At 39.3% G+C, this 26,312-nt stretch overlaps 1 protein-coding gene across 2 annotated transcripts in view; it reads right to left on the bottom strand.

The window, feature by feature from the left end:
• UBE2F (ubiquitin conjugating enzyme E2 F (putative)) overlaps positions 1 to 26,312 on the bottom strand; it is a 127,979-nt gene that overhangs the window by 74,403 nt on the left and 27,264 nt on the right. For both annotated transcript variants that reach the window (XM_077829590.1, XM_077829591.1), the window contains 3 exons: positions 24,925 to 24,990; positions 6,740 to 6,807; positions 4,036 to 4,106 (listed from right to left, as the gene is read on the bottom strand). In XM_077829590.1, coding sequence (XP_077685716.1) covers positions 4,036 to 4,106; positions 6,740 to 6,807; positions 24,925 to 24,990 — 205 coding nt within the window. The remainder of the gene's footprint in view (positions 1 to 4,035; positions 4,107 to 6,739; positions 6,808 to 24,924; positions 24,991 to 26,312) is intronic.

The following is a 26,312-nucleotide window of genomic DNA, read 5'->3' as shown; positions in this document are numbered from 1 at the left end:
AGGCCAAAAGCATAGCTGGGTTAAAAAAAACAATTAGATAAATTCATGGAGGATAGATCCATCAATGGCCATTTGCCAAGATGGTCGGGGATGCAACCCCATGCTCTGGGTGTCCCTAAGTCTCTGAATGCCAGATACTGGGCCTGGATAACAGGGGATGGATCATTTGATAATTGCCCTAATCTGCTGATTCCATTTGAAGCACTGGCATCAGCCACTGATGGAAGACAGGATAATGGGCTAGGTGGACCATTGATCTGACCCAGTGTGGCCATTCTTATATTCTTATGATGATCACATACCATAATATAAACATATATTTATTTAGGAAGTAGAAATTAAAGTTTGGAAAAAATGCTAGTTAAGTATTTTAAGTAGAAAAATAAGCCAGGAATAATTTTGTACCTAAAAGCCAATTTTAATTTCCTGAAAATCCACTGCAGGCACAAAATAGGTCTACAAAAATTGAGAATCATGTCCATAAAAAGCAGTAGTTATTGTAGTCTTTTGTTTCCAAATCTAGTACCAAACTCTCTGATATTGAATTTCTCTAACATAACTGTCTCCCATAGAAAATATAGTATTCTCCTATGTGGATTAGCTGAAATTTAATCAAAATTAAAAATACTTCTGAAAACTTCATAAGTCTTTAGAACATTTTAAAGATTTCTGGCTTTTAAAGTAAAATCTTTCACAATCAGACCAATTCAGGGATTTCAGCACAGATTCTAAAAGAAAGGGCTTACCCTGCCTTCTACTTGTGTATTGCATAAAGCAGCCTAATTACAACATTCCAGTGTTAAATTGGTTTTAATGTTGACAGATAACTAATTAAAACTAAAAATATTGAAAACACACCTCCAAAGGTACATAATATAAAAACTATTTAATCTCTGAATACCTAATCTAAAACAAACCCTCTGTTGCCTGAATGAAAAATTCATCTAGGTCATCAAGGTCAAAGGTTTGGGTATCTGGTAGATTTCTGAAGAACCTGTGTGGATTTGAACACTTAAGTTTAAGAATAGCAATCCTGTATCTTTACATTACGGTTGTCTGTGTACACACATTCGGTTGTTGCACAGACTGACTTGAATTAACTGTTTGAAGGGAAACAGGTTAAAAATGCCCAGGGAATAACTGTTACATTTCTCCCCATTGTAGATAGCTAACCTCAACACTCCTTTTTCTGTAACTATTCCACATGATAAAGATGTGATTCTACATGTTAGTGCCAACACTGAAGTCCTACTCTTTATGTTCTTTACTGTGCTGATGATAGCCCCACTCATCTGTATGCAGATCCAGTGGAGGGGCAGAGGTCCTAGGGGAGGGCTGCATGTTGCTTGGCAAAGCTCTGCATTTCCAAAGCCAGTTTATATAAGCAAACGTGTTATTGTAACTAAAATGTATGTGCACTATTGCTAAGACACGTGGCATCACCACACACTTTATTCCTCCCATGGAGTACTCTGACGGGCGTAGAACCAGCATGGTAAGAAGCACACACAAAAATGCTTTAGCACTGTGTACTTTGATTATAATTAACTCCTTAGAAATACAGAAAATAGAACATGCTTTTGAAACAATAGTTTGCACATGCCTTGTAGCTTACTAAACTATATGCCTGGCTGCCATATTGAAGGTATGACAAGCTTTCCTATTAAAGCATCATATCTTTATGCACCATATTGGGTAGAAGACTATTACAAACTTTAAATTTAAAGGAGCACAGCTATATGAAAAACAAGGTTTTTTTTAATTATTTCCTTATCTACCATATTATATATTATATTATAATTATTATATTATAAGCCCTACCTTGGATTTGAAAACCTTTATTAATTTTGTTTATTTTCACTGTTTATGCTGTATTTCTTTTTTTCATTTCTATTAGCTTGACAAACTTGTCACACATTTGATTTTTGCTTATAATCACTTTCTAATCAATTTCACTATTAGGTTCTCATGCTTTAATATTTAGGTTACAAACAATTGTAAAGAAATGTTTATTTTTAAAAAAATAGTTTATCTTTGTTTTTTAAATTGCAAACATTTTACTGGTTTCAGAGTAACAGCCGTGTTAGTCTGTATTCGCAAAAAGAAAAGGAGTACTTGTGGCACCTTAGAGACTAACGAATTTATTTGAGCATGAGCTTTCGTGAGCTACAGCTTCGTGTTTTTGAAAAAGTTAATTTTAAAACCTATATTTTGGGCTAAATTTGATCTCACTATCTTAAGAGGATAATAATATATGGTTATTTTTCTTACACTTTATCATCATATCAGTTTTATATTACATATTGAAATTTAATAAATTTGCCATTCCTACAAGTAGTTTGTTATTGTCAAAATCCAAGATTTTTGTCTAACGTAACTAACATCCTACCAATTTTTTCCCCCTGGAAAATTTAAACAGTCTCCTAGTGCTTAAAATATTTTAGGCTTTAAACTAAATAAGGGTTTAAAGTGTGGGATAATTTAAAACCACCTGGCTCCTATAATTCAAAACATTAGGGAAGACATCGATGGAATATTCCAAGACGACGACTTTGGGGAAGAATGGAGCTATTAAAGTTAATCTGCCTCAAATTAACAATCACAAAGATAGAGGCTATGTATTTTTCTATTATGGAAAAATGACCTTTGGTTTTAACTGGAAATGGTGAAAGTGTAAGATCAAATGCAAACAGTTACATCATACGCTAAATTAGAACATGGGTTCTTAAGATTCTAGACACAAGAAAATTCTAAAGCTCCTTTAATTTGATGTAGGCTCAATCTATGTCTCTCTAGTAGCAACGCTGTAGATAGAAAAGGAGAAATTTAGCACGCTTGGCCAGTTCACAGTTTATTTGTTCTTTTCTGCAAGAGATCTCAATAGCCAGCATGCAATGACACAGAATCCTTTAAATCCTACAATTGAGTGTGGGTGCAGGAATAAAGGGGATCTCAGCGTTGTATCTGGCCTATGGGGAGCTGAAGGCAGGATCCAGGCATAAGAGCCTGCCTTCATAATTCTCCGCAGAAACCCCAGCTTGGAAGCAAGATGACCCTCAGCTGCATAGGGAGCCCCTGTCTAACAGGGGAGAGGGCAATACAAGTATTGCCTCGGGAGTAGCGTCCTCTCATAAATTAAGCCACAAAGTTCCCTAATTTGGGGCCTTACCGTAAGTTAGGCTATTCAATTACCCAATCTGCTGCCAGTAAAATAGGGCTTCAAAATGCACCATATAAAGAATCAAATAGGTAGGGCCCACGGAAAGGTAGCCTCTCCATATTAGGAAGCAAACAGTTCAGGTCTGGGAAGGGGTAATCCGCACCATATTAGGAAACAAAAGGATAATTTGGAAGGTAAGGGATAGGGCAGGTACCAAGAGAAGGGTAGGGATAAGAGAGGCTGTAACCATAACCCGGGGCTCATTTGATTGGTCGCAAGACAGAGGGGAACGAGTGGTCTGGATGCTGTAACTGAATAAATCGCCTCTTACCACTCCACCCGGCTTCATTCATCATTCCGCCTTGCAACAACATTGGGTAGTTAGGTAAATGGTTGCAAAGCCAGGTCTTAGTCAAAAGCACACAGAACTAGGAATTCAAAACTCTCTTCTACAAGAAGCAAATCTCTTTTACAGGAAATCAATGGAATTTATGTTGCAGGGCAGAAAATCTTCTGCAGGTTTGGAGAAATTTTAAAGGACTCTATGTTCTGAATAATTAGAGGGCATTGCTATATTTTGGAAGGATGGATTCAAAAGGATATTGGATGCCACAGAATACCTATTTGATTGGGATGCATTTATGATCTTTTTTTCTTCTGAAACAGAAACGGTTTGGATTCATCTGGGTTTACAACTGATATCTGTTTGGTATTACAATAGTCTAAAATATTTTCAGGAAGTTTCCTTTACTTCTAAGGATCAAATTTAAGTATGAGACATTATCTGTCTACTGGTGCTGAAGTGAGAATTATGGTCAAGGGCCATGATCTCCACAAGAACTTAGAAGTGACAATAAAAGAAGGCTGTTAACTACCTTAAACAGATTTCACCCGTCTCAGTGATGTTCGGATGCCAGATTCTAGTCAAACATTTTACCTTTGGAGGCTGCCAAAATACAAAACAAACAGATTACAATGCTGTCCTTTCAAATAAGTTAAATCACCAACAAATCATTATGAATTGTACAGTTCCTGGAAGCTAAAATTTAAATTTGGGTGACCTCAGTCCAAGTACTAATGTTAATCTGGCAGTTACCTTATGGAGCAGAACAGGATATAAAACTACAGTGACACTGCTGCTTTCCCATTCAGTGTTATATTCAGGGTTTTGGCTTTGTAAACAAGTGGAGGAAGAGCAAAGATTCTTTCCAGTATGATTTCACCTTCTCAATAATTTTCTGGGTAAGGAAAGGTTTCAGAGTACCAGCTGTGTTAGTCTGTATTCGCAAAAAGAAAAGGAGGACTTGTGGCACCTTAGAGACTAACAAATTTATTTGAGCAGAAGCTTTCGTGAGCTACAGCTCACTCGATGAAGTGAGCTGTAGCTCACGAAATCTTCTGCTCAAATAAATTTGTTAGTCTCTAAGGTGCCACAAGTCCTCCTTTTTTTTCTGGGTAAGGAAAGTATTTCCTGTTTTTAAATGTTCACAGAAGTACCGAGGATAACTGTTCCATTTTACTATTTCTTGGGTTTTTAAATCTTGATACAGATTTGTATTATTTTACAGTGACACCACTAAACTCAATTCAGCATGTAGCTCCAACGGATACTATAGGTCATTTTTAATGCATATTGATAAATGCGCATTTTAAAAATAATCGGATTCCAAAACAGAGCCTCATTGTTCTAGTTTTTTAAGTAAGTCAAAGGAAAATCAAACAATTCTAACAGATTAGCAACAGCAAGTTATTCCATCCAAATTCTCCATATTACAATATTCGCTTTTTAAATCAAGTGACTGATTTCTTCCAGCTGGTATATTGTGTTTCAAGCATTAGCCATTATGTTTCATAAACATCAAATAAATCATGTATTGTAACAATTGTAACTTTTTTTTTAAAACAATTTCCCCATAGTTTATATAAAGTCCTCAGCCAAGAGATAAAATGGTTCTGATAACATCTCTTCACAGAAATAATCTCATATATTGTCTCATAAATTGGTCTGTCTGTTAATCCAAAGTCTTCATGGTCTTCAAAAATTTAAGGACACATTCTAAACTCTCAGTCCAGCTGCCTGTGAATAAGGTGAAGGGAACAGTGGTGGGAATTCACTGCCTGAGCTGTGCCTGTTCTGTGGTTCAAGGATTGTGGAAAGTCCTCGTTTTAATGAGGAAAAGGGCACCTAGGGCTTTCAAGATGGAAAGCTAGCTCTCCTCCCCTTCCACTCTCAATGAAGAGGGTGTGGAAAATGCTAGAGGGACACCAAACGAAGCCCTGAGTCTGAAGCAGATATTCTTGGCACAGAGGAAAATACTGAAGCCTGTTAGTTCTATGGCATGCAAGGCTCCTTAAAATGGTGCTCTATACCTAAACCTTGGTCCTGGAGAAAATCTAAAGGGCTGGAATGATTGGATCCTATCCCAGAGTAGTTCAGTCTCAGTGCCAAGGCTTCAGACAGCCTTTCAGTCATGATCCTACACACTATGTCACCTTGAACACACAAAATCAGCTACTTAGCAATGGCAAACCAAGAGAACCAAGCCATTTTTTAAAAACAGAACAAGAAATAGAAGAATTCTTTGATCTTCTTTCACTTCAAATTAGCTTCATTATATCAAATATCTCTGATGATGATTCTCAGCTGAAAGCACTAAGAATGTAGAATGCTTATTTGTATTACAGTAGCATCTGGAATCCCCCAATCAGGATGAGTTGCCAACATGCTAGGCTTTCTGTCTAAAACTGATCCATGCAGAATCAAGACTAAAATCATGAATTACAAAAAATGTTGAGGCTGGTAAAGGGCAAATTGTTTAAATGCAATACATGCCCAGCCAAACTCCACACATACATACAAGAAGTGTGCTGCATTTAGCAACAAAAAATATTTTCAAAACGAGTTCTAGCTAAAATTTCCACTGTGTTTTATTTTCTGGGACATGAACTTAAACACTGCTATAGTAAGCAAATAGCTACCTAGGAGAGAACAAATAAAGCAGGTGAGAGGGAATGAGAAATGTCACTGTTCGTATGTCACCACTGCTCCTTTTCAAGGGAATTAAACATCAAAATTGAACCTCCTGACTTAAGTGCACAAGTTTGACCATCTTGGAAAGCAGACACTTTCATTCTCCCCCAGAAACACATTGGCTTACTATAGAAATGCTTAAGCAATACACTAAACAAAATAAGAAGGCAGAGGGAATGGGAGGAATTCGCAGGGAGACTTTCACATGTGATTGGTGTAACTTCTAGTCTGCACTCCTGAGTAGGCTATTCCAGACTACTGCAAATAGAAACAGCCTACAGAACAGATCTTTTCATCTTCAAAGGAACATTCCTATGAAATTTTAGGCACAAAAAGTATAAAATTGGTGACATCATTAGATATGGGAGATTCTTACCTACCACATAGCAAAACACCGAGTTGTCTGAAATTCCATTATATGAAGCAAATGCAAATGACAACACAAAGACGAGCTCTGTGTAAGCTCTGTGAAAGCAGAAGCTTGGTCCAACAAAAGATATTACTTTGTCCACCTTGTCACAACTGAGAAAAATGACTTAAATACTCACCACCATGTTATAGGCATCAGGAACTTCAATTTCAAACTGAAATTTTCCTCCTTGGTAATAACCCTCATCTATTAAAGAAACACAACACAAAAAAATTAAAGGAAAAGAAAAACAAATGTTATATGAGTACAAAGATGACACAGCATAGTTATTACTTAGATAATGATAATCACAACATCATTGAAATATTCCATTATACTTGCACCATATCTTTTTAAAATGTGTCATTTTACTAAAATTACATTTTAAAATCTCTTAACAGTCCTGCTCTTCATGATTTCAGGGGTTCCTGTCAGGCTTACATTTCTAACCTTGCTTGCTTTCATGCTTTCTTCCACACCGTCACCTCTACATAGAACAACCTTCCCCGAGCTGATACAGATGGATTTGAATGAGATCGTACCGGCCTTCTCCAAGACCCACTTTATGAGCACTTGGCAACAACAACTATACTGATATAGTTAAAGCAGTACAATCTCCTTGGTGTGGACTTGGTTATACTGGTATACAGATGCTTACAGAGGTATAGTTTATACCCATATAGGAAGGGAATAAGCTTTACCATCTAAAGGACCTGTGAAGTAGTATAACTGTGTCCACACTAGAGGTTGTAGAAGTATAACTATCTTGGTTTAACAAACAAACAAAATCTCACTTCTAACTAAAATCATGAGACTGGTACAAAAAGACCAGGCCTAAGTAGTTCAGTCCTGAAAATACTCCAAAGCGGTCAATGATTAGACTGAAAATTCAGATGCTACTGATGGACAAAATTCCTTGACAGTTTTTAATCAAAGTGGTTTCTGAGAAACTATGGTATTTCCTTATACTCAAAATATCTTCAATGGAAAAAAACTTTGGCCTTTGCAACATGATTGTGAGAAACCCAAAGGATATTGTTTTTATGTTTAATATTTTTCCACAGTCAAGCCTAAAAATGAGGTTGTGGCGTCCCAACTTTCTGTAGTATTATTATTCTACACCACCCTCTTGCTTTCTCCCCTTGTCCCCATAACTGGTTTAGATAAATATTCCTTACAAAGCAGATAAAATGTTACATGTCTTGGTACTTTATAAATTAACCTAAAGATTTTTGTCAACAAGCATGCAGACAAGGGGGATCCAGTGGAAACAGTGTACTTAGATTTTCAGAAAGCCTTTGACACGGTCCCTCACCAAAGGCTCTTAAGCAAAGTAAGCTGTCATGGGATAAGAGGGAAGGTCCTCTCATGGATCGATAACTGGTTAAAAGATAGGAAACAAAGGGTAGGAATAAATGATCAGTTTTCAGAATGGAGAGAGGTGAATAGTGGTGTGTCCCCCGGACCAGTACTATTCAACATATTCATAAATGATCTGGAAAAAGGGGTAAAGAGTGAGGTGGCAAAATTTGCTGATACAAAACTATTCAAGATAGTTAAGTCCAAAGCAGACTGCGAAAAGCTACAAAGGGATCTCACAAAATTGCGTGACTGGGCAACAAAATGGCAGATGAAATTCAATGTTGATAAATGCAAAGTAAGCACATTGGAAAACATAACCCCAACTATACATACAAAATGATGGGGTCTAAATTAGCTGTTACCACTCAAGAAAAAGATCTTGGTGTCATTGTGGACAGTTCTCTGAAAACATCCACTCAGTGTGCAGCGGCAGTCAAAAAAGCGAACAGGATGTTGGGAATCATTAAGAAAGGGATAGATGATAAGACACAAAATATCACATTGCCTCTTTACAAATCCATGGTATGCCCACATCTTGACTATTGCATACAGATGTGGTCACCCCATCTCTAAAAAGATATATTGGAATTGGAATAGGTTCAGAAAAGGGCAACAAAAATGATTAGGGGTATAGAACAGCTTCCGTATGAGGACAGATAGATAAGATTGGGACTTTTCATCTTGGAAAAGAGACGACTAAGGGGGGGATATGACAGAGGTCTATAAAATCATCACTGGTGTGGAAAAAGTAAATAAGGAAGCGTTATTTACTCTTTCTCATAACACAAGAACTAGGGGGTCACCAAATGAAATTAATAGGCAGCAGGTTTAAAACAAACAAAAGGAAGTATTTCTTCACATAATGGACAGTCAACCTGTGGAACTCCTTGCCAGAGGATGTTGTGAAGGCTAAGACTATAATCGGGCTAAATAAATAACTAGATAAATTCGTGGACGATAGCTCCATCAATGGCTATTAGCCAGGATGGGCAAGGATTATGTCCCTAGCCTCTGTTTGCCAGGAGCTGGGAATGGGAGACAGGCGATGGAGCACTTGATGATTACCTGTTCTGTTCATTCCCTCTGGGGTACCTGGCATTGTCCACTGTTGGGAGACCGTATACTGGGCTAGATGGATCTTTGGTCTGACCCAGTATGGCTGTTCTTATGTTCTTGTTCCAAAATATTGTCCACAATACGTCTCAATTGCTCCTCCACCAGCTCTCTAAAATCTTCTTCCAGAGCAACATGGCTTCTGAACCCGCACATCCTTTTTCCAGTCCCCATTCACCCTCTTCTGTCTTTACCTCACACTGAAATCTCTCACTTGTGTCAGCAGAAGCCTGCAACCCATCTACATTACTCATGATTAAGGCTACGATTTGGTCATGGGTATTTTTAAGAAAAGTCATGGACAGGCCACAAGCAATAAACAAAAGTTCACGGCCCATGACCTGTCCATGACCTTTACTATAAATACTCCTGACTAAATCTTTGGGGCTGTCCCCGGGGCCAGCCCCATCGCCAGGCCCCCGGGGCCAGCCCCATCGACCACTGCTTGGGCCATCCATGGGGCCAGCAGTCGGGGGCCGCCAAGCAGCAGCCAGTGTGGCTGTCCCCAGGGCTGCCGCTCCAGCCGCTCCCGGTGCCAGACACAACAGCTGCTGCTCGGGCAGTCCCTGGGGCCAGCTGCGGGGGGCACCGAGCAGTGGCCCCAGGCAGCTGCCCCCAGGGCCAGCCGCACTGGCTGCTGCTTGGGTGGGCCCTGGGGCCAGCTGTCCGGGGCCACTTTAGCAGTGGCTGGTGTGGGTGGCCCCAGGGCCACTACAACAGTGGCCGGTGCGGTTGACTGCAGGGCCACTTCAGTAACAGCTGGTGTGGCTGTCTCTGGAGCCAGCTGCTTGGGTAGCCTTGGGGTCAGCCACACTGGCTGCTGCCGAAGTCATGGGGGTTGCAGAAAGTCATGGAATCCATGACTTCCGTGATCTCTGTGACAGAGACTCTGCCTTAACCATGATGTCATGCTGCCAGGAATATTGTCAGTTCCCATCTTCTGTCTTTTTGTCAAGCTTCCTGTTGAGCAGGCAGCTCGTAAGGTGTCTCTATGGGTATGTCTACACCACAGTAAAAGACCTGTGGTCTGGCCACAGCTGGCTCATGCTCCGGAGGCTTAGGTCAGGCTGTGAGACTCCGCAAAGGGGAGAAGGTATCCAGCCCAAGCCTGAACATCTATACACCAATATTTTTGGTCCCACAGCCCAAACTCCATGAGCCCAAGTCAGCCGACCCCAGCTCTGAGACTCACTGCCACAGATTTTTTATTGCAATGTAGATATACACTATGACACAAGCAGCATATGTAAGAGACATAGGAGAGAGTCCAGGAATGGAAAAGGAGATGGTCACGGGATGACAGTCTGGGGGCCCTCCTGCTATCTGAGGAAGTGTGGGATGCTGCAGGGGTCATTGCAAGTGACCAGGATCAAACAAAAAATATCAGGATTCAATAATGTCATGGGATCTAAAGATTATGAGGGCAGGCTGGGGCTGGTCTTCCCCATCCCTTCAAGCAGAATCCCCAGCTGCCTCAATGCAGAAATACAGAACATTAGTACACAACCCACACAAACTGTACACTTTGTATTCTGTGTTATAACTGAAATATATTTGAAAATGTAGAAAAAACATCCAAAAATATTTATAATAAATTTGAATTGGTATTCTATTGTTGTATAACAGTGTGATTAAAACAGCAATTAATTGCTATTAATTTTTTTTAATCACGAGTTAACTGCGATTACTTGACAGCCCCACAGAATATCTTTAAAATGTTTTTTCTCTTTAGATACAACTCATACTAAACGAAAATTACTACTACACACCATGACTGAAGAGTCTTTCAACAAAACATCTCTGATTAAAATTATGTAACTTGCTACAGAATTATCAATCCTTCTCCCCAACAAATTTCAGATTTTACCATCTTTCTTCTTTGTATTTTTGAGTAAGGAGGAGTCTTCAATATGCCAAAATGTTCTAAAATGAATACACCATCAACTTCCATCCATTGATTTTTTTTGGCAATGCTGCTAATGCTAATTAAATCTTTAATTAATATATACATTTATCCTTACAGTTGTGAATTCCTGTTGATTAAATGGAGACAGCAGTGAGCTGGGTTTCATTCTAGCAAGCTATCAAAACAGATGATATTACTGAACTTGAATCATTCTGTTACAACAAGGCAAAGTGCTGTACTGACATACAAACTCAGTCCAATACCGTGGACTAATCAAAAATGGATGCCTAAAGTTCAAGACAAAGGGAGCTGCTGGATGCTCAATACTTTGAAAATTAAGCCCTTATTCAGCTGCCTAAATATGGATTCTAAATATAGATTTTGGAGCCTAATTTTAAGCACCCATGTGTGTTTTTAATAGCTACAAAGTCAATAACTGATCAGACAATCTCCTTTACAGACTATTTACAGCGGAATATGTAGTTGTTGTCCAGTATAACATAGGGTTAGAAAGATAGCTTGTCAAGGACAATGATGCGCAGTGTACTCAAGAATACTAAATCTCAAATGTGGTACAAAGCTTACAAAAATAAAGCATGAATCACTGGTGATAATGTGCTTCTAACTCTGGAAAACAAATGCTATACTCCACTAGACTGCAGCAGCTCAATAATGGTGATCTATCCCAATCAGCTGCACTCTGAGTGCTTTGGAGGGACATCTACTGCACTGTATCCATTCTTCAACTAATTCTTAAGTGTTCTGAAGATCTCTGAATATAATAGCAAACAATGTGCATGCTCAATTGATCCTTCAGTTGTGTCAGGCTGAACTCACTCAGAAGGTTACTAGTGTATACATCAAATAGTTATAATATGGCAGAGACGACAAAAAAGTAAAATACATTATTCATTGTTTTCTACATCATAAACCATGCACCACAACTCTGTCCCACTAGGGATTGCAGCATTCTATTTTCCCTTTCAGCTGGCCTTCTGCTCATAACCCTTCACCAAACTACCTTCCTCCAATATAACCAGCCATACCACCAAACATCCACAACTACTAGCGTTTAGGTGGGTACTGGGGAGGAATAATATGTTAAAGGAGTGTGTACAGCAAGGTGAAAGGCGTGCAGAATTACGGTTGCAGTACATGGTATATGATAGTTGTGCTCATGGTAATTTGTGTGCTAGTGAGTGGAGCAAAGGGTGTGTGCAATAGCAACTGACTTAACTTTTCATATCCTTGATTTTGTGGGTTTCTGTCAGGTACGTCACGTATGCAGCAATCTTAACTGCTTCACAATTCTTTTGTATTAATTATTTACGCCTCTATAAAAAAAGTGTTTGCAAATGTTCATGCATACACACATGCATTTATGTAAAAGAAAATTAAACCCACCAAAAGATCTACAGAATCTTAACTGACAAACCCACAAAGCAGGAATACAAATTCCAAAGGATGCCAAGCAAGCACAAGAGCGTGCACACGGACTATCACCTTCCCGCCAGATACAAACACGGAGAACAAACAAAGGACTCCAACTATCTCCTTGCATACTAAGGCCACCAGGCCGACAAAAAGTAGTTCAAGAACCCCAGAGGAAACACAGGACCTCAATTTCATCTAGGAACGACAGGCCTGTTAAATCTACTCCTCAGGAAAAATGCACAAAAAATTGCAGATGCAAAGAGGGCTGAACGTTAGGTAACCCTCAAAGTAAAATAACTAGCGAGCCTCAGCACACTTCATCCATTTACGAAGAGCGTGGGTCAGTATGGACTCCCATACCTCTGATCCAGCAAGTACAAGAGACTTATACTGTCACAGTGCAGGCCCATGGCATCAGTATGTGAGGCTGCCTTAAGGAGGGGGCAAAATTCTCAACTGTGGAGAATGAAATTAAACTTCTCTCTCAATCTCTTAAACAGATTGTTTTAACAATCTTTTTCCCCCCCCTTAAATTTGCATTAATCTATACTACTACACACTTTTTTCCTCTACAACTCCATGTGCACTTTGCTACAGTAGGTCTATATTATAAAAAGATTTTTTAAAATATAATTAAAATTACAGTACAGGAATCTAAATTTAACATCCTTGTGTGGGGGAGGGACGAGGGGGCAGGGACACCAAAGAAGCCCACCACAGTAGCATTTAATTTCAAAAAGGGGAACTACACAAAAATGAAGCTAGCTAGCTAAACAGAAAGTCAAAGGAACAGTCGTTAAGAGTGAAATGCCTGCAAGCTGCATGGAAACTTTTTAAAAACACTGTAGTACAGGCTCAAATTAAATGTACAGTAGAACCTCAGAGTTAGGAACACCAGAGTTACAAACCAACCAGTCAACCACATACCTCATTTGGAGCCAGGCGTATGCAATCAGGCAGCAGCAGAGACCAAAAAAAGCAAATAAAGTACAGGACTGTGTTAAATATAAACTACTGCAAAAATAAAGGGAAAGCAGCATTTTTCTTCTGCATAGTAAAGTTTCAAAGCTGTATTAAGTCAATATTTAGTTGTAAACTTTTGAAAGAACAGCCATAACGTTTTATTCAGAGTTATGAACATTTCGGAGTTACGAACAACCTCCATTCCCAAGGTGTCCCTAACTCTGACGTTCTACTGTCAACCCCAAATTTTAAAAAATTGTAACAGGACCAAAACACGCCACTATGGATAAACAACAGATTAAAAGATGCGGTTAGAGGCAAAAGGCATCTTTTAAAAATTGCAAGTAAAATCCTACTGAGGAAAATAGAAAGGAGTATAAACTCTTGTAAGTCAAATGTAAAAGTACTGTATAATTAGGCAGGCCAAAAAAGAATTTGAAGACCAACTAGCAAAAGACACACAACTAACAGCAAAACTTTTTTACACTACATCAGAAGCAGGAAGCCTGCCAAACAATCAGCAGGGTAACTGGACAATAAGGGTGCTAAAGGAGCACTCAAGGAAGACAAGGCTGATGTGAAGAAGCTAAATGAATTCTTTACACTGGTCTTCATTACAGAGGATGAGATTCCCACACGTGAGATATTCTTTTTAGGTGACAAATCTGAGGAACTGTCCCAGACTGAGGTGTCAATAGAGGAGGTTTTAGAACAAATCAATAAATAAAACAGTAACAAGTCACCAAGACCAGCCAGTATTCACCCAAGAGTTCTGAAGAAACTCAATTGTGAAATTGCAGAATTACTAAGTGTGGTATGTAATATATTGCTTAAATCAGCCTCTATACAAGATGACTTGAGGATAGCTAATGTAATGCTAATTTTTTTTAAAAAGGCTCCAGGGGCAATCCTGGCAATTATAGGCCAGTAAGCCTAACTTCAGTACCAGGCAAATTGGTTGAAACTATAATAAAGAACATAATTATCAGACACATAGATGAACACAATATGTCGGTAAAGAGTCAACACGGCTTTTGTAAAGGAAAATCATGCCTCAGCAAACTACTACAATTGTTTGATGGGGTCAACAAACATGCAAGGGTGATTTAGTGGATACAGTGTACTTGGACTTTCAGAAAGTCTTTGACAAGATCCTACACTAAAGGCTCTTGAGCAAAGTAAGCAGTCGTGATAAGATGGAAGGTCCTGTCATAGATCAGTAACTGGTTAAAAGACAGGAAACAAAATGGTAGTTTTCAGAATGGAGAGAGATTAATAGCAAGGTCGCCCAAGATCTGGGACCTGTGCTGTTCAACATATTCATTAATGATCTAGAAAATGGAATAAACAGGTTCAACAAAGAATTAGATAAGTTCATGGAGGATAGATGCATCAATGGCTATTAGCCAAGATGTCTACGCCTCTGACTACCAGAAGCTGGGACTAGAAGATGGGATGGATCACTCAAGAATTGCCCTTTTCTGTTCATTACTCTGAAGCATCTGGCATCTGTTGGAAGACAGGATACTGTGCTGGATGGAGCATTGGTTTGACCCAGTATGATCATTTATGTTCTTAATCTGAATACAATGAATACAAATTATATACTACATATCACATTTCACTCATTTTAAAGAGACTAGCATGATAAACTTTTTCTCAAAAGACAAACCAGTATTATTGTCTTGCCTTATTAGCAGGAGTGGGCAATTTTTGCAGAGGGGCCACTCCACGAATTCTGGTAAGTTGTCATGAGCTGCACATTTCTACTATATTAATGGAGGGGGTGTGGGGTCTGGGAGGGAGTTTGGGTGCAGGAGGGGGTTCTGACCTGGGGCAGGGAGTTGAGGTGCGGGAGGGGGTACGAGGTGCACGCTCTGGCTGGGAGGCGCTTACCACAGGCAGCTCCCGGCCATCAACGCAGAAGGGCTCAGGAAGCCTGCCTGCCTGCCATAGCCCCACACTGCTCCCGGAAGCGGCTGCGGTCAGCGGTTGCTGGCACACCTCTCTGCACCCTTGTGGGGAGGGGAGCAGCGGGTCTCCATGCACTGCCCATGCCCGCAAGCACCGCCCCCGCAGCTCCCATTGGCCGGTTTCATGTGACAGCATGGCATCCTCCAACAGGCGGTTAATCTTCCCAAAATGGCAGTTCTTTACCTTTGAGTCACAACACTACTATGGACTGGTACAGAAAGAATAAGGATACCATTTTTCCCTCAAGAATGGCAATACAAGGGAAAAGTTAAGGTATGTGAAGCTATTGCACCCATCAAAAATAGTGTTATAAAGTAAAAAAAAAAAAAAATTAAAAAATTGTTATTTTTAAAAGGCTACTATATAGGGATGGCCCATAAAAAAAAGGTGGGGGGGGGGGGAGAAAAACCAATGTCCAAGGGAAGGGGAGGGATATGTGATTGCCATTCTCTAATTCCAGAGACCTCCTTTTTACTAGATAAAGTTATGTCTTTAAGCAGCACTCCAACAATGTATTCATCCCTTCCCCTTCCATTTAGTCTTAAATTTCATTTTTCTTTATAATCTAAATGTATTACTAATTAATTAATGTTTGTAAGGACTGGAAGATTAAAAAGTGCCATGTAAGTGCTAAGTATTATTACATCCAATTTACTGTTTTAAGTGAAGAACATCCAATAACTAGGACAGGCCACAAAGAATACAGTTGAAAGCAGGTTCTACAGTCAGTGGCTCTGAACTTTCATACTTGCCAATATTTAAAGCAAAAATAGGCATATTTGGGGAAGGGGGGAAAAAAGAACCTATTAACTCAACTGAAATGTTAGATAGGCCTGAAACAAAGCCCATTCCTGAACACCCTAAATTATGGGGTTAACGTGGGGAAAACATTCAACTGGGAGAACATGTGGTTTACTTAAAAAGTGGCAACTGTTACTCAAACAGAGGCAGACAGCACTTCTGTACTAGCTTTCCAGTTTCACCCCTTGACTTTCCAGCAAGATCTCAACAAGTTTAAATCAGCAAATACAATTGGTTTCAGAGTTGCAGCCATGTTAGTCTGTATCCGCAAAAAGAAAAGGAGGACTTGTGGCACCTTAGAGACTAACCAATTTATCTGAGCATAAGCTTTCATGAGCTACAGCTCACTTCATCGGACAACTGGTGTCAATGCGTTACATTACATTATTTAATCTAACATTCAGGGTTTTATATATAAATTACTGTACACAGACTAATTTCTAATTTAGGCAGCCTATGTTTCCATATATTAAAATGTTATATACATCAGACACTTTACTTACTACATTTAAAGCAAATACTTATCTCTTTTTAATTTAAGCAGATATAGTTTCTGACAAAAAACCTAGGGTTTTTTTGTGCAAGATTTGGAAATAAAAATTTTTTTAGTGTGAGAGGTTAACAAGTGCATATTTTAACATTTATACAGAGCTTTTAATTAGTGGGGGTTATCTTTAGGCAAAATATCTTTTTTGAGTAAAATATTAGTGTTTTAAATTGTTTGCCTTGAACTATAAAAAAACTGACTGCCTCTGACGCAACACACTCCCACAAAGTTTGTTCCAAGAAAGGAAGAAAGATCCGTGAGGACTGTTGGCCCCCTGGGCAAACATCAATCAACCCCAGAAAAACTTATGTTTTGAGAGACAAGATAGTATCTTTTATTGGATCAACTTCTGTTTCTCTCAGAAGTTTGCCCCATAAAAGATATTACTTCATCCACTTTGCCTCTAATACCCTGGGACCAATACAGCTCTAACAGTGCATACATGTTACGTTTTGAGTATTTTAGGTGTATATTTCATGAAGACCAAATATTATTCTCTTCAAACTTAAAACTCAGAACCTTGTTTGCACACCTGTCTGAGGGCACACACTGTACATATTAGCTACTATAAAACCATTTCTAAGGCACATATTAATTTACAAGCATCCTAATTCTTGACAGAGGTCCTGAATCAGATGAGAGAGACAATATTCATTAAATGCAAATCTTCATTTATGTTAATGTAAATAAATCTATTACAAGTCTGACACAGCCAAAAGGCACATGTCCAAAACAAACTCCTGTGACAAATAGAAATAAAAAGCATAATTACTGTTCTAACTGGATTTCTGCAGTTTAGTATAATAATTTGTATGAGACAGGGTCCTCCCTTTCACGAACAAGCAGCAGAACTCTGATAATTTTTGGCTATATATAGGCTGCTTCCTACTGCTACAAACTGAGATGACATTAAGCTTTCAAAGTAGTTTCCTATAATAAGAGTTTGATCCAGCAAATACTTAAGACTGGACCGAGTGTTTGCTATTTTGAGGTAGTTAGAACAGGGAGTGGTCATAATCACTCTGCTGACCATAGATTTGTCCTTCTGCTTCCCTGATCAATTTTTTTTTTTTTTACCATTCTGAGCTTCTGATTTATGTTTATGACTTATGCAATTTCCCCTTTCTCCCATTTGTGTGTGTGTGTAAAAAACATGCACGCCCCCCCCTCCGCCCCCCAAACCCTTCATTTCCTCTCTAAGACAGGTTGGATTTAACCAATGCTTCCTTCTTACTGGATTGTAGCTTTTTGAGCATCTAGCAGAATGTTCTTGAACAACTCCCCATTATCATTCACATTTTCTGTTTAAATTCACTTTCCCAACTGACCTGACTCGTTTTTTTTCAGCTTTGTGAAATTGGTCATTTTAAAGCACCACACATCTATATATTACTAGTTTGGACTTTATTCTGTTGCACGTAACAAACATGATAGTGTCATGATCACTTGTACTAAAGCAACCACTAATTTTAGTTCTGTGATCAATTCCTCTTTCATCAAGAGGAGGTCTAATATAGAATCCCCTTAGTGTTGGCTACAACACTTTTTGAGTTGGAAAATTATGACCTCTAATAATTAGAAATTCTGAGCATGTTTTTTAGTCCTGGCAGCATAAGACCTCCAGCATGTGTCACTCAGACTGAATTCCCCCGTGATCACAAAGCTTTTTTCCCCCTACGTGTTATGGATAGGTGCTTCAGAAGCTGGTCATTCTGATTCCTAGTGGGATTTGGTGATCTGTGGCAGACACCAACTAGCATCCCATTTTGGTCTTTATCTATTAGGTCACTGATTCATAAACATTAAGATCTTTTTTCTGAATTGCCAACAACTCAAACAGGTAATGACATTTTTGACAGTGCCATTTCCTCTCCCATTTTGCCCACTCTATCCTTCCTAAACAGGTTATAGTCATTGATTTTAACATTTCAATCATGTGACTCACCCCCCCCCCCCCCAGGTTTCAGTAATACCAACTAGATTAAATTTATGCTCATAAATGAGCAATTCCAATTCCTCTTGTTTGTTACCCAGGCTCCTAGCATTGGCTTATAGGCAAATACAGAATTTCTCCTCAAGTCTTTCCGTTTCTTGATTTATTTTGTTCTCAACATCATGATTGTATGTGCAAGGAGTGACTTTATGTTCCCCTTTTTCACCTTCCCCCTTTTTTATTAGTTTGATGCCCTTCTGACTACTCTAGCCAGCCTGCCTCTGAGAAGACAGTTCCCCTTCTATTGGAATAGAGGCCAGAAGCCATCCAAACTGTACAACTCCACCACTCCCCACAGAAAGTGGAACAATGTTCAGTGAAATCAGAGCCTTCTACCTTACCCCATTTACCTAGCTAGCGGTTTACTTCCTGCATCTTCCACTTTGCATCTTCCTTCCCTCTCAGGACAGGAAAATCTCCAAGATTACTTGGAGTTTCTTCTTCTGCAGCACCCTTCTGAGTTCTTGAAGTCATCTTTAATCTGCGAGATATCCCATGATGCAATGACATTAGTGCTGATGTACACCATCATCAGTGGATCCTGGCCCATTGACATCAGAAGCCTATAAATCTGACAGGGACATTTCATATCTTGCCTCTGGGATGACAGAATACCATCCTGTTGGCCACCTGTGCCTTGCAGAACGCTCTTTCCATTCTTCTTAGCATATAATCCTCAACAAGGATTATCAGTCTTCCTTGGACTACTGAAGATCTCTTTGTGGGCAAGCTTGATTTTCTTAAAAGTTGGGTTGAGCAGTCAACCAGATATACAACTCTCCATTCCATTCGACAAGATGGATCTTCGCTGGTATCTTCTGTAGTTTCTATGCTGATGACATGGTATTGATTGGAAATTGGAGCTTTATAATTGCCCTATGAAGGTTATGGGGCTTAACAGATAAGATCCCTACTTCTCTACTTTTGAAGGTTCACAAAACAGGGCAGTCAACAAATAGAATACCTTTCATGTTAAGTGAAAAGGAACAGCAGCAGCAACTCAAAAGTTACAGTCTGCAAATTAGGATCCAAATGAGAACTATATTCTTAACTGGACGCTTATAGAACCGGTAGTAAGCAAAGAAGAAAGTAGACTGACAGTTTTGACAAGTAGGCATAACCCTTCCACATTTTCTTCCAGTGATTTAAGATCCACTTCTAGAGTTAAATAAGATTATTAAATCATCTGCAGAAAGCAGACCACATTTGTTACAAATCTCTCTGTTAACCAGAAGAGATTAGTCTAGCTTTCCCCGTCTTCTTTCAAGGTCTGGCGGCACTTGTGTCCTATTGCTGATGAAGGCTCAGCTATCAACCCAAACGGGGTTGTGTAGGTGGAAGCAGACACTTGCCTCTTACTGTTTCATCACATTAATCTTGTGCATCCCTTCAACTTTGTTCATGTGCAATTCCCTCTCTGACCTCTGACTAATTGTGGAGCCATGCATCTGACCCTAGCAATGGAACAAGAAGAACCTCAGCACTCCAAACTCTGTGCTCCACCCTTTTCAGGATCAGAAATATGAGTGAAGTGGGTAATGCTGACCCTGCAATTTTTAGCAGTAACTGAAGCCTACATTGCAGGTATCTCCGTGCTTTTCTTAGTTTTAACCGACTACTGCTACAAAAATTGAAAAAACAAACAGTAACTGGTAGAAGCAGCTGCGGCCATGGTGATCTTCTTGCAAGACAGAGCAACTGGCTCAGGGAGTCGGCAGAAGGAGGAAACAGTCCAGATAGTGACAGAAGTCAGCGATGTTTCTGCTTCAGGAATAATAAAGAATATTTTACTGCCACAGCTGACACATTTAATTTCACTGTTAGAGACATTAAACTAAGATTGGGTGGCTTATCTGTATGGCACAAAGCTAATTCCTAAATGAATAAGAAACTCCCCAGAGCACAGGTTCACTGTAAGTAAAAACTGGTTACATAAAATAAGTATTCAGCCTCCTGACGTAAGATGTTCTTTGTATGCATTTTCATTTCAAACTCATATCCTTCCTTGATAATTATGTGTTGCAGGAATTAAAACAAATGGATACTGATGTATGCTGACAAAGGCTTCGGTGGGGAGTGAACAATGAAAGAGCTGCAGCTTTATTCTGTAAACTAGTGAACATGTTTCTGCTTTATCACTTGTGATAAAATTTATTTTCCCACTTTTTCTTGAAGTGCCTAGAAAAACTTATTTTGATTGTCTATTAAGAACTTGCCATAGTCACCAAGACTATGTAAAACAAAAAGCATCTAAGAACAGAGATTTTAACCACAAAGCAAAACACTACAACAAAATCAGGCGCACCAACTCTCTACATCAGATTTTGTTTAAGACGTTAAAAACCCCAAATAGAGCTGTTCTCTCTTTCCCTGAAATTGTAATGGGCAAACTATGGCCCGGGGTGGGCAAACTATGGCCCGGGGGCCGCATTTGGCCCTCCAGACATTTTAATCCAGCGCTTGTACTCCGGCTGGGGAGAGGGGTCAAGGGCTTGCCCCCACTCCGTGCAGCTCCGGGAAGCAGTGGCATATCCCCCCTCCAGCTCCTACGCGTAGGAGTAGCTAGGGGGCTCCGCACTCTGCCCCCGCCCCAAGCGCTGCCCCCACAGCTCCCATTGGCTGGGAACCACAGACAATGGGAGCTGCGGGGGCAGCACCTGAGGACAGGACAGCACGGAGAGCAGCCTGGCCGTGCCTTTGCATAGGAGCTGGAGGGGGGGACATGCTGCTGTTTCTGGGAGCTGTTTGAGGTAAGCGCCACCTGGAGCCTGCCCTCCTGACTCCCTCCCACACCCGAACCCGCTACCCCAGCCCTGATCCCTCTCCTGCCCTCCGAACCCCTTGGTCCCAACCCGAATCACTCCCCCCCCGCCCAATTTCATGACCATTCATGGCTCACCATACAATTTCCATACCCAGATGTGGTCCTCGGTCCAAAATGTTTGCCCACCCCTGCTCTACACATTAGGATTCCTCCAGAAATTAGATTAACTAGTACAATTTATTGCAACTTTCACTTCCAGTACAAGTTGAATTTTTAACTAAGTCATTTTCCAGCTTCTAAAATTGTAAACAGAATGTGAAAGTTTAATCCCATCCTCAACGTTTGTCATCGACTGGCTGTTTCATGGCAACTTCCATACCTTGGCCAGACACAGATGGCCACCCACAACCTATATATAAACCAAACACCTAGCAGACCCTCTGCTAATGGAGTGAACCAACAACAAACAACATTGGTCCTCCATGTTCTACATTAGCTACCAATCCTTTCCTAGTTATTCTTCAAAGTCTGGATCTCCAAATCCTAAATATCGACGTATCAGAAAAATACTACAGAAAAGGTTTAAGGTATAGAATTCTCTGGCACCAAAAATCAGGCTGAGTCCAACTCTTGCCCTGTAATTTGAAAACTGCAAAGCTGATCCTTTGGAAGGCATTCCCTTCACCACCGAGCTAGAGAATGGTCCCATTAGGACACTTCTAGAAGTGAGCACTTAATTTAACTACTCAAAGTGGCTTTTAAATATGGGAAAGAGGAGGAAAACTGGCTTCTCCTGAACAGGTAAGTTTAAGGTTTGCAGGTATTACAGTACCAGGTTCCTCTGGTGCATATATAATACCAATCTGAGTCAGGACAATTCTGGAAGAAATACTTACCCAACTCTCTGCTATCTCAGTAAAAGAACACTATGAATCTCCCTGGTCACTCAATAACAGATCTAAAAGTTGCAATTCTTCAACAAAAAAGCTTCAAAAACAGACTCCAACATGAAACTGCAGAACTGGAATTAATTTGCAAACTGGACACCTTCAGATTAGGCCTGAATAAAGACTGGGAGTGGCTGGGTCATTACAAAACCTAAACCTTATTTCCCCAATACTAATTTCCCCCTACTGTTACTCACACCTGCTTGTCAACTGTCTGAAATGGGCCACTCTCATTACCACTTCAAAAGTTATTTTTCCTCCTGTGGCATCCTGCTGTCAGTTGAATTGTCTTGTTAGACTGACCTCACACTTGGTAAGGCAACTCACATCTTTTCATGCATTTATACCTGCTCCTGTATTTTCCTCTCCATGCATCTGATGAAGTGGGTTCTAGCCCACAAAAGCTTATGCTCAAATAAATTTGGTAGTCTCTAAGGTGCCACAAAGACTCCTTGTTGTTTTTGCTGATACAGACTAACACTGCTACCACTCTGAAACCTGTCACTATGATTGTGTGCCCCACTAACCGTAGCTATTTGGGAGGTTCTTTTTGGCTTGTTTTACTACATTAAAAGCAAAGGGTTTTATTATGTTCACATGAACAGATGCATGGGTTAAGTGGTACTGGATCACAGGTTTTGTAACTGAATTATGCACAGCTGAAAATAGATGTTTATTTTGATCAGATTGTAAAAACCAGGACTTCAGCTGTGCAGCTATAATTAGGTTAACAAAATGTTAACTAAAAAGAATAAAATCACCTCTCTCCGTGTAATCTCACCTCAGTAATGAAGCTAACACAATGATCATTATCATGAACATGAACAATGCACGTCCCCTTGTTTAGCTGTAGTTTACAGTTACAGAAGTAAACTATTGTGCACTACATAATCCACTTCGGGTTTAATACAAAAAAAGAAAAAGCCATCTTTGTTTCACAGTTATGATATCGTTAATTTAGATCCTGGTGACCTTACAGAAAGTCAACTAAAATTTTCCACAGTATTATGAAAAGGCATCTGTTAAACTCAAGGGCAACAGTTGGCACATACCAACAGATTTGATGACCTTCACATGTATCTAATTAGTCTACCCTCTACACAACCAGTTGCTAATATGAAACTTTTGTCATGTTTAATACATTCAGTCTTTGCTATCACTTTTAGTGTACTCAATGGGGCAGTCTTGCCAAATTTTCCAGTCCAAGAAAACACAAATTAAACTGAAAGAGTCAAGATTTCTATTGCCAACTACATGTTATTTTATCTTTACTAATGAGTAACAGTGACATCTAGTGTCTGCCTGGTTTAACTATTGGTACCACTGCCAAATTAGAACGGTCATTATTATTAAAACATTTTTATAGCACCGTAAGTTTAAACTGTGCTTTACAGATAAGATATGTTTTCTGCGCTGATCAGCATGTTGTTTACTGGCAACAGAGATTAGCACAAAATTACAGGGACAGATCTTAAAAGTTCAGTGCAATTAAAAATTATAAAAAAAATCTAGAGTCAGAAGGAAGACTATCTATTCTCAACACACAGTACTTTAACGCCTGAACCTTAGCACTTTATACTTTACAGCTAAGTGTTTCCATTTAGACAATTTCACAAAATCTCAGAGACAGGACCAAGTTCGGTGGGAGTTTGATCAGGGTCTTAACCAGCTAATATTCTGCACAGCTTTACCAAAAAGTTATGTGGGGATATACCCCAGTTCTGGTTTCCTGTTCAAATGCAGTGGCTTTAAATTTTACACAGCAGAACCTCACTGTGAAACTCATCAGGAAATGATGAACTCTGCAAATCAATACGTAAAACTTAGCACATGTATCGAAAAAGCAGCTTTCATTTTCAAAAATTGCAGTTTGGTTTTTACTACTGATCTATTTCATGGTATGCTAGCAAATGCTTTGTTGTATATTTGTTTTAAAAAGGGTGGCTGCAGTATGAGACCTCATGACAGCACAGTTACTAATATTTGCTAAGAAGGTAGCAGAGACCACTCTTTTTCTGAAATGTGTAGATTTGTGAAGTACTCCTGAAATACTTTTAAAATTTCTCATCTATTTTGTCATGTCTCCATTGAATTAATCGCCCCAAAAAAACCTGCAATAAAGAGTTCCTTGTAAAACAGTAACAGTTTATGACATACCGTGAACAAAATCATTTCTGCTGAGAATAGTTTCAAGTGTCTATTTCTGCAGTTGAACTCCTTCAAGGCTGAAGCTGAGCCAAATCCAGCTTGCTTCAGCCTATAAAAACTGGAAAATGAGATCTAAACATCTTTCTAGCCTCTATTGATGTTTATACTGAAGACTCCAGTTCTCAAAATCAACATGTAAACTTTACAATATGCCCCAATATAATAAGTTCACTGCCTAAAATTTGCTGCCTTTTTTAGTTGTATATTACCTACAGAACCCAAGCAGTCCATACTCATGAACAACTTTGACAGTATGTGTTAATCTTAATCCATTCCAGTGTTTCATTTAAAAAAGATATTTTAACACATTACCTGGGGTTACAGTTAGCTGAAAGTAATGGAGCTTGTTTGGATCTGGAAAATTCACTTTACATGTACCTGCAAAGGAAAAAAAATTGCAACAAACAATGAATGAAAATCTCCTCTTTCAATCTTCTGGCACCCAAACATACAACCTAGTCAAGTACTCTACCTTCATTCAGTGAGTAATGCTTTCATTCTGGTGAGCTCATTTGCTGGGATTTTTTTCAGTCCCCTTAGTTCCCCTCCCTAAATAGCTTGGGGTCAATGCAATTCATGTCATCAAATCACCCATATGCTGGTGTTATGATCAGCAGTTATGAAGAAGGAAAGATGTACTAGTAAAGGAAAATAGGCCATGTTCTTTTAAAATGCTAATTAGGTCCAATTATAGCATGCAAACAAACTGTTGCCACAAACAGATACGAATCAAAATTTAGAAAGGTGGGACATACAGAACCAGTAGGGTTTCCCTCAAAGTTCTACAGGTGGCAGCTCCGCTATAAACTTTTCTGTCCCAAGCAATTCCTCAACTGACGGTCAAATGTAGTCTCCTTAAGGGAACGTCAAATGTGAATTGCCATATTGAAACGGACCGATGGTCTATCCAAGTACAGTAATGAGCCTCTGGCAGTGCCATGCAGCTGATGCTCCAAAATAAGTCAAAAAATCCAGAGCAGATTTGGCAAGTTACACAAATATAAACCTTTGGATGGATAACGTTTCCTCTCAACCCCAGACCATGATCAGATTAATGCCCTGAAGCACAAAGACAAATATTAACTTGTAATTTTCACAATCTAGTTTGAGCAACTGCAAATATTCCTCTTCACTTAAAACAGCATTTGAAGGAAAAAAAATCTAATCACTTGTGGAGAGTAAAAAGATTTTCCAAGTAAATGGGGAAGAGATCAATGCCATAAACTGATACAGATTTATATAAAAGTTGGGTAGCCCTTAGGATTAAGTACAATTCTGGAATTCTCTAAACACCAGACCAGGCCACATGATGTCTGTCACCCCTAAAACATAGCAATATTCTGTTTTTTCCCCCCCGCTATAGAAAGTTTCACATTTTAAAAGCAAGACCTAAATCTCTCAAAGGTATGCTTCCTAAGTCACTTCCTTCACAAATTGGACAAAGACTGCTAATTCACTGTGTAAACCTTAATTTTTTTAATTTTATACTGTCTAAAAACCTCCCCTTGCCACACCATTTGTATCCATAAAGAAAAGCAGCCTCCAAGACTGTAGTGTACTGTAAGTCACTCAGGAGTTGATTGGCATAAGATAGTGTTATAGCAAGGAGAGTCCTAGCATGACAAAGCATGTCTTTTGTGGCATTGAAGGTTAGTAGTTAATATTTCTGAACATCAGGGTTTCTAACTGGGTTATAATAA

This window comes from Eretmochelys imbricata, chromosome 11 (assembly GCF_965152235.1).
Source record: "Eretmochelys imbricata isolate rEreImb1 chromosome 11, rEreImb1.hap1, whole genome shotgun sequence".
Taxonomy (NCBI): Eukaryota; Metazoa; Chordata; order Testudines; family Cheloniidae; genus Eretmochelys; species Eretmochelys imbricata.
This window is presented reverse-complemented; position numbering and strand designations above follow the sequence as displayed.